General features: G+C 51.4%; 1 protein-coding gene across 2 annotated transcripts in view; it reads right to left on the bottom strand.

Annotated features, from left to right (window-relative positions):
* Ripor3 (RIPOR family member 3) overlaps positions 1-3,982 on the bottom strand; it is a 64,295-nt gene extending 60,313 nt beyond the window's left edge. The window contains exon 1 of one of the 2 annotated variants that reach the window (XM_074074973.1): positions 3,482-3,982. Coding sequence is in view for 1 of the 2 variants with exons in the window: in XM_074074972.1 (XP_073931073.1) it covers positions 3,482-3,484 (3 nt within the window). In the remaining variant the exon portion in view is untranslated. The remainder of the gene's footprint in view (positions 1-3,481) is intronic. The other variant, XM_074074972.1, reaches the window with a different exon arrangement.
* Between the last annotated feature and the right edge of the window lie 5,322 nt (positions 3,983-9,304).

Genomic DNA, 9,304 nt, shown 5'->3' on the forward strand with positions numbered 1-9,304 from the left:
TCCAGGATCCCGTTTCTGTTAGAGCATCAGTCCCTGCACGGAAAACCAAGGATGGCAGGAACAAAACCTGAAATGGGATCAAGTGAACAGGGAGCTGCCACCAACGGGACCCCAGAACTGCCTCGCGAATGTGGAGGCAGAGAATGGGGACACAGGTTGCTGGTCCATTTTAGGTGACAGGAGAAAGTGCAGGGATTGGTATGTCCAAGGTCCTGTGTCTGACGTCTGAAAACCCTTGGGTGAGGGCTGAGGCCCATCTGTGACAGCATCTCTGTGACCCTGGGTACAAGTATAAATGCCAAGGAGTCTGAGGTGTGATGATAAATTTTAACCACCAGCACTAAAGAGCAGAGTGTGTGTTGTGTTGTGTGTGTACACATATACACACAGACTTAGGCTTACTGTAAATTGCACCCATGTGAAGTGTGTATAGCATACATTTTACAAATAAACATAAAACTTACAGGTGAACTTGTGCCTGCCTAGCAAACACAAGGCCCTGAGTTCAAACTCCAGTACTGAAAAAAAAAATATATATATATATACATATAATTTATGTAGCTGGGTATGGTAACACATACCTGTAATCCCAGCACTCAGAAGACTGAGGCAGAAGGATTACAAGGTTAAGGCCTGCCTGGGCTACATAGTGAGCCCCTGTCTCAAATAAATAACTAAATAAAATTGTTACTTTATTCTTTTTTTATAGATTTCATATGATCAGTTCATTTGCACAGAACGTTTTTGGTGACTGTTGCCCAGTGCTTGCATCTGTAGTCACCCACGGCTGCAACTGGAGTGCTGGGGTCAGTCCCCACCTCAGGGAGTAGATGGTCTAGAAGCTCCCTGCTTCCTCTAAGTACACAGCTGCCTCGCCTTTTGGTGCTCCCCGAAACAGCACTCGAGAGCTGGCAGACTTTGTTTAATCACTGTTGTTAACTTTTTCTCCCTCATTTTCCTGAATCCACCCAATCAACAAAACAGTAAATCAAGTAAGTCCCAAGTTGCACAGTCTGAGGATTTCCATCATATAAATTCTTCCACCGTCAAGTGACCAAGTTGAAGTTACTGAAAATGGGGCCACCGTTCCTCAGCATTTCTACCGTGTAGATGTGACAGGTGTAGACCTGCTCAGGAGCTTGAGAAAGAGTACAATGTCATCTGACAGGGCTGGCAGGGTGTTCAGTGGTGGAGCACTGCTCAGCAGTCATGAGGCCCAGGTTCCATCCCCAGCGCAAAATAAAGGTAACCAGGCATGGTGGCACCTCCTGTAATCCCAGTACGTGGGAGGCTGAGGCTGAGGATCGAGTTCCAGAACAGCCTCTTACATAATGAGACTGTCTTAAAACAAGAAAATATAAAACACTGGAGCTTTAGGTGAGGCTCAAGTTATAGAGTGCCTGCCTAGCAGGCACAAGGCCCAGAGTTCAAACCCCAGTATAGCCAAGAAACAAACAAACTAGGTGTGTGGGGGGGAGTTGTTTAAAACATGGGAAGCGATGAGCTTTGGTACTGCCACCTATTTTAAATGTAATTGGTTTAATTATAAGTTTATGTAATTTAATTTTTAATAATGGCTGTATTTAGCAGCCGGCTTTTGAAGGCTGTACAAGCCCTCCCCAGGCCCCCACTGTGTGGGGACCACAGAGCCAAGACTGCCACCGGACTTGGGAGGAAGCAAGGGTCTCCACATTTGCCCACAGCCCAGAGAAGCTTTGGTAGTTTCCAGAGCTGACATCAGGGACCCTGGGCAGTGAACCCTCCACTGGCTTGGAAGAATGACAAATAGGGCAAGAGACCAGTCTGTAAGCACATGTGACACCCCTCTGTAGAGCTCCCCAGAAAGAACTGGGGGGGCCTGACATGTATGCTGAAGTTTCCAAGACGGGGTGGAGGAGGGGTCCTGGGCCAGCAGGCATCTGCTGCAGGGTGTCCCCCTGATATCAGTCGTTGTCCTGTCTCTCCCTACCCCCAATGTCACCACAGGCCAGCAGCCACCACACAAGCCCACCTGAACTCCTGGAGAGTTTTCCTCCTCTCTAAGCCCCCCTCACCCTCCCTCCCCTCATCCTCGCCACCCTCACTGGGCTGGAAACGGAAGAGCTCTTCAACCAGAGTCATGGATCTCAGAGTTGCAAAAATGTTGGAAATTCGTACAATAAACCCTTTGTCTTACAGATGAGGCAAGGAAAGTGTGCTGAGAGAAGGGAAGTGACTTGCTCAAGGTCACAAAGAAAGCAGAGCAGTCCTAAAGGGTGACCAGCTGGCCTGCTTCCCCAGGACTCCCTGTTCCACTTGTCCCAGAAAGGAAAGGCGGCCTGGGTCAATTCAGACCTGCTACAGGGTGGAATTTTCCAAGGGAAGAGAAAGGAGGCCACATCTGGATGTTGGGACCTTCACCTAGGACCCAACCCTAGGGCAGCCTAGGGTTCCCACTCTCCTGAGTAGGAACTTGGTCCCCCTTGATGCAGGCTGATGGGCGCTGCCTCTCTGCACCCTGTTTCCTGGGGAGGTGTATGCACATAGGCTGTGGTAATCTGTGATAATCATAAAATGCCACCCCCAGGGGAGGCCTGCGGACAGCACTGCATGTGTTTCACAACTCTGTTTCGTCCAGAGGAGCCAAGCGCGCCCAGAATGATTTGAAACAGATTTTGGAAAAAGCAAAATAAAATTGGAGCAAAGCCTATTGGAATCAAGTGCCCTCTCCCCACTCCCAGCTCCCTCCACCCCGAATTAACCCAGAGCCTCCCACAACCCACCAGGCAGCAATTGCACAGACCACTTGTCACAGCCAGGAGCCCCTGCCCTGTCCAGGGGCTGAAATACCACCCCCACCACAGCAGGCTGCTTGCAGGTTGCAGCCTGTGACCTCCCCTGTCCTCTCCTGCAGGTAACACATGCGCCATCAACACTTCTCTTGCACTTCTGGGGAGAATCACAGAACCACAGAGCACAGACAGACTGCGGCCTCCCAAGGACCTAGCTCTATTTCTCATGTCTGGTACCGATGGGCTGTGTGACCTTGGGCAAGTCACTTCACTTTTCTGAGCCTCTGTGTACAATGAGAACAGCAACAAGACCTACCCCACAGTGGACACAAGAACTAGCATCATAGTAACGTGGTGGGGGGCGGGGGGGGGAAGCCTGTGATCCCAGCTCTCAGGAGACTGAGGCAGGAGCATCAAGAGTTCAAGGCCAACCTGGGCAACACAGTGAGACCCTGTCTCAAAAGGACAAAAAAAAAAATCACCAAGTTTGATCACTCCACTTAGAAACGGACAAATGGACCCCCAGAGAGGGAAAAGAACTGGCCCAAGGCCACACACAGTGAGAGACTGCAATGCTGTCTCTGCTGAGCCCAGGTTGTCTCCAGCCTTGGGAGATGCAGGTGAAAGGTGAGGAAGTGAGTCCCTCCTCCCTCTCCAAGTCTGGTGCCCAGCCAGCCATCTGGAAGACCACAGCGGCCACTTCAACTCACCATGGAGCAGGTCTGGACGCTCAGGTCTGTGTCCAGTGTCCTCCCAGCTGTTGGGCTGAGTCTATTGCCACAAGCAGGCGCCAGTTGCCATCTGTGGGACCCGAGGACCCGATCTGGGGCTGGGGAAGCCTGCGCAGTCCTGGTCCCAGCTGGACAGGCTGCCTTCAGGCTCCGATAGTGCCGCCAGGGCTCTTATCTGACCGGTGTCAGGGTGCAGGCGGCCACGAAGCTGGGGTTCCAGGAAGCCTGCCTGGGGCCCCCGGATGCTGCCTCTGCCCTGGAGGCAGCCGATTGCTCCTCAGTGTCCCCACTGTGCTGCCAGGGAGAATCCCATGCCGGCCCCCAGCAGGCGGGGCCCCCACCCTCGTGTCCCACCCCACACCCGCATCTTGGCACGGGGACTTGGAAAGGCAGCGAATTTCAAGTCTGAACAGTGCTCGCCGACGTATCCCGAATCCTCCACGATCAATCACGCAGCATCTGAGTCCTGTGCTGCCTCCGGGGGGGGGGGGGGGGGGGCGGAGGGGACGCCTGCAAGTTTCTGTTTACTCCATCTGCACCGGGCTGCCTGCTAATCACAAACAGACAGGGATGGCTCCCCTCAAAAGCTGCTGGCTGCTCGCTCGGTCCCCTCCCGCCTCTCCTCGTCCCCACCCGTCCCCTCTTCCCTTCCGCTGAAGCTGGTCCTGCACACCCCCCCCCTTCCTGGGTTTCCCCTGCACCTCCCACTCCTCTGGGAATGCCCTTCCCTTCCCCAGAGGGACAGGGCAGGCTCTTTCTGCTTTTTTTCTTTTTCTTTTTAACAGACTAATTATCTCAGGGTCCCTGTTGGCCTCTGCCCTATGCCTCAGTCACATTTGTATGTGTTCAATGCCTGCAAACCTAATGGTGTCTCTGCGTCCTGGGGTGGGATCCAGTCTTGGTGACTCCCGGCTCCTTTTGTGAACTCAGCACATCTAGGTTTTCTGATTCTGTCCAAGGATGGACCAGGAACAAAGCATCCATTTACTGCCTCGGGAGGCAAGGAGGGCGGGTGGCACATCCAGAACCTTGTAACACCTAAGATGAATTTCTCTGTCCCTCCCCTTGGCTCCCTTCCACTCTGCAGCCAGTGCAAAAAGACACTAGAATAAGCAGCCCACAGAACAAAAGCGGACACCCATTCCCACTAACACATACACACACACACACACACACACACACTCACTGTGCTGTGGAGAGACATTTGTAAGACCTTCGAACACCAGGCAGGAACACCTCCAGAGCATAGGGGTGCAGAAAAAAGAAGTCACTTAACTATCCATCAAATAAGGACTAGTGGAGTAAAATGTGAGATTAATACTACAGTGTACCAAGCAGTGAGTTTTTAGGGGGAGCTTTTTTGGCAGTTCCAGAGTTTGAACTCAGGGCCCCAGGCTTGCTCGGCAGGTGCTCTATCCCTTGAGTCACTCCACCAGCCTCCAGGCAGGAATTTTAAAGGAGCTATATTGGGTCAAATGTGTTTGCCTGTAATGTCAGCAACTCAGGAGGTGGAGGTAGGAGGATCCTGGTCCAAGGTCAGTCAGGCAAAGTTAGCTGAAGACATTATCTCAAAAACAAAGTAAGGGCTGGAGGAGTGCCTCAAGTGATAGAGCACCTGCCTAACAAACATGAAACCCTGAGTTCAAACCCTAGTACCACCAAAAGAAAAAAAAAAAAAAAAGAACAAAAACAAAGAGTTGACAGTGTGAGTTTATTAATAAATGAACAAATAAATAAAGCTATATCTGTATATAACAACAGATACAGGACAGAATCATGCAAACAGGGTCTCTGTATATAGCCTAGGCTGACCTTAAACTCCTGGGCTCAAGTGGTCCTCCTGCCTCAGTCTCCTAAGTAGCTGGAATTACAGGTGGGCTCCCTGCACCCAGAATATTCCTGATTGTGTGACATTCCCCCATACCACTCATGACATAAAGCGTGATGGAAACGCATAGAAAGCCAGAAAGGAAGCCTGGAAAAATTAAAACCAGGCTGAGCTGTGACCACTGAGGAAAAGGCTGGGGTGCTGCTCCTACTTGTAATCATTTCGTTTCTAAGAGTGAATGTGGATTAGCCTGCTACGTATGTGCCAACCAGCTTTCTTCTTTAGGGACGCTGTAGTCTTTTTTTTGGGGGGGGTGAGGGATGGGAAGAAGCAGTACTGGGGTTTGAACCCAGGATCTCGCACTTGCTAGGCTCTACCACTGAGCCACTGCCCAGCCCTAAGGGACACCTTCACTGACTCAAAAACGCATCAGGTCAGAAATCCACAGCAATCCTTAGGAGTGAATCAGCAACTCCATAACCCCCGCTTTGAGTTGCTGACAGGCAACATTCAGACCCTTGAGCATCAGTGAGTTATCTGGGAGACATCCCTGTAGGGCAGGAGTGTGTTGGGTCATCCTGTCAGCGATGATTTGGGTCAGCCATGGTGTCACCTACTCCACCTTATAAAATATGTAAAACGAACAGAAGGAGTGAGTGCAAACAAACTCAGAGGTTAGGCCTGGGCTATTGAGAAAGCAGTTGCAGCCTGGACATTTTCTTCCCTTCACTGTCCTGTGTCCCTGAGCAGGGCTCCCTCAGGTGCTGTCTGGGGACTTCTCCAGGGGGTGCTGTCCTGCTCTGCAGGAAACAGGAGCCTCACTGGGGACTGAGTACACACAAATGACATACACACTCCACAGCTCAGATCCCTGAACACCCACACTCACCTCAGGTTGCTGGAGAACTCAGTTTCGCCATCTGTGAGGGTCCCTTGGAGAGGGCAGAAGGGGCACTTGGAGAGGGCAGAGGGCACTTTGAGGAGCCAGAAGGGTCTGTAAGACTCCAGTGAGTCATGGGGGCACCTGTCATCCCCACCCCATTGCAGCCACAAGCTGGAGGTTCCCTCCCCCTCCCAAGCCCCCACATCTCACACTCTCCAAATCCAATAGTGACTCCAACACTGCCCAAGTGTCCCCATACCCCTGATCACCACCTTGGGATGTGCTCAGGGCAGGAACTGTCAACCCAGTTGACAGGGCAGGGTGGGGGAAGTGGAGGCCTTGGATGATGATGGGGACACTCTAGGGAGTAGTGCCACCAGGTCTTGAAGGCTGTGTGGACAGAAAGATCACCTGGTCTTTCTAGATGGCAAATAAGACCATGACAAATCCCATCTGGTCCTCTGGGTAAAGCTTTCACTGCTTACTATTTTAACCTGAAACCTGGTGGACCCCAATAAGGAGGTGATGTCACCCAAAGTGCCTCTGAACCCCCACTCTGGGGGCTATGCCCCTCCCCCCCCAGGAATCCTGCTGGACCTGGGCAGAAAGGGAGGCCCTGGAGGCTCATCCTGGCTTCTCTACTTCTGAACTTGTCCGAGCAACCTGGGGTGACAAGAGCACCCATGCTACTGTGAATGTTGGATGCAATGCCCTTGCTATACAACATGGGTCCCCTGGGGGCCATGGGAGCCCAGCATCCCACCGCAGGCCATCTGCACAAAATTCTGCATTTTAACAGGGTCCTCAGTGGGGGTTTTGTTTTGTTTTCTGAGACAGTGTCTTGCTACACAGCCCAAACTCAGAATTCTCCTGTTTCCGCCTCCCCGGAGCCGGGTTTGCAGGCGTGCGCCACCACACCCAGCTTCTATGAGGTTCTCATGTACATTAAATTTGAGAAGCACTCAGACATTTTATGGAAAGTGCTTAGACCCTATGAGTTAGTCCATTTTCTTTTCTTATAACAATATACCAGAGGCTAGGAACATTATGAAAAAAAGAAGTTTGGTTAGCTCACAGTTTTGGAGCCTGAAGGTTCAAACAGCATGGTCTTGGCCCTGGCGAGGGTCCCGCAGCTGCATCACACATCATGGTGGATAGCATCTTGGTGGGATCACATGGAAGCCAGAGAGCAAGGAGGGGCCAGACTCGTTCTTTATAACAACTCCTTTGCAGAAGAACTAGGTCGGAATCCCTCAAGAACTTCATGGGACAGTGCCACCAATGCCCTCCATTGGGTGTTCCTTCTTAAAGATCTCACCATCTCTTAGCATTGCCACACTGGGGGCTGAGATTCTAACACACGAGCACCTGAGAACCATATCCAAACCATAGCACCTGCCTGAGACAGATCCTTTTAAGTAGATGTTGCGGGGCTGGGTGTGGTTTTGCACACCTGTAATTCCGGCACTCAGGAGGTTAAAACAAGAGGATTGTGAGTTCTAGCCTGGGCTACATATCAAGGGGGAAGAAAATATTTGTGGATTTATTGCAAGCAGTTTTGAATAAGCACAGTCAAAAATTTTGGGCTTTTTAAGTTATTTTTCAGGTGGGTCTTGCATTTTCTGCCCAGAGTTGGCCTCAGACCTGCCGATGGTAGTGGCATCAAAATCCCCCTCCTTCGCTCAGCGCTGGTGGTTCACACCTGCAATCCTAGCTACTTGGGAAGCTGAGATCAGGAGGATTGCAGCTTGAGGCCAGCCTAGGCAAATAGTTCACAAGACCCCATCTCCAAAATAATCAGAGCAAAATGGACTGGAGGTTATCACCCTTCTGGAGCCTCATTCCAGGCCCCTCTGACCTCCCACCGCTGTCCCCTGTGACATACCATAGATCCTCCAGACATTGTCAGCTCTGCTGAGTGGGGAAGACTTTGCCTCCAGCCAGGACCATAAACCTAAGTTCAGCAGAGGAATGAGGTCGCCTTAAATTGGGAGCGTTATCAGTTGGGGGATTAGCAGAGCCAGGGCCTGACCCTAGAGAAAACCCAGATGCTCTGTGCGCTCCCTTTGGGACTCCAGAACCACATGCCTGCAGAAACCAACTCCACTTAAGTAAACAGTTTCTGCACACAGTGGCCCACAGGGCTTCTGGAGTACCTGCCATTCCCCCACGTGGGGACTGTCACTTCCTTGCAGCCCAAACATTGACAGCGACCTTTGCATTCCCAAGATGACTCCCTGCTGAGGAATTCTGTGATTTCCCTTGAGCTCCAGGCTGCTTCTTTATTTCTGGGCTGTAGAACAACACCCCAACGCATCCTTCATGATGTGATAAGGGCCTTTCGCACTCACCCCCACCCTCGAGCGTGTAAACTGTTCAAATATGCACAGCCTAATTGAACCCTGCTGCTCGGAGCACTCACAGAGCACCCTCTTCAAAGCCATTCTCCACAGTTTACATGTTTCTGGAAACAATAGACTCCAGGGCACAATTTATTTGGGTTGGCTGGTTGCAAGCTGTCCAGAATCTGCATGTGTTTAGCTTTGTAATTTACATCCAGGGCACAAATACCTCATATTAGGCTAGAATGAGACCCAGCCATGAGCACGGTGCGCTGCAGGCTGGCACTGCTCTTTCACAGATGTGCCAAGAGATTCCAAACTGCTTCTTACCTGAGATACCTTCTTCCCCACACACACCCCGAGAGAAGCACCCAAGGCGGAGACTGCATACTGCCCGCTGACCTCTGGGCGAGTGCATTTTTCCCAGCTGGCTTGGGGTGAGGTCTGCCCTGTGCACAGTCCTGAAACCTGATCATAAATACCTGCTTTGTATTAACAACCTCCCTGCACCCTCCCAAGCCCCCAGGCATCAGAAGCACTGTTAAAATGAGGAGTAAACTGAGGCAGGGGAAGGTAAAAGTCCTATTCCAGCTCACAATTGATAGCCAGGGTTCTCCCCTACCACCACCTTGGTGCTAAAGATTGAACTTGGGGCCTGGCAAGCCTTCTACCACTTCAGCTATGCTCCCAGTCCTTGATTTTTTGAGACAGGATCTGGCTAAGTAGCCCAGGCTGGCCTTGAAGTCACC

The sequence above is a fragment of the Castor canadensis genome, chromosome 5 (genome assembly GCF_047511655.1).
Source record: "Castor canadensis chromosome 5, mCasCan1.hap1v2, whole genome shotgun sequence".
Lineage (NCBI taxonomy): Eukaryota > Metazoa > Chordata > Mammalia > Rodentia > Castoridae > Castor > Castor canadensis.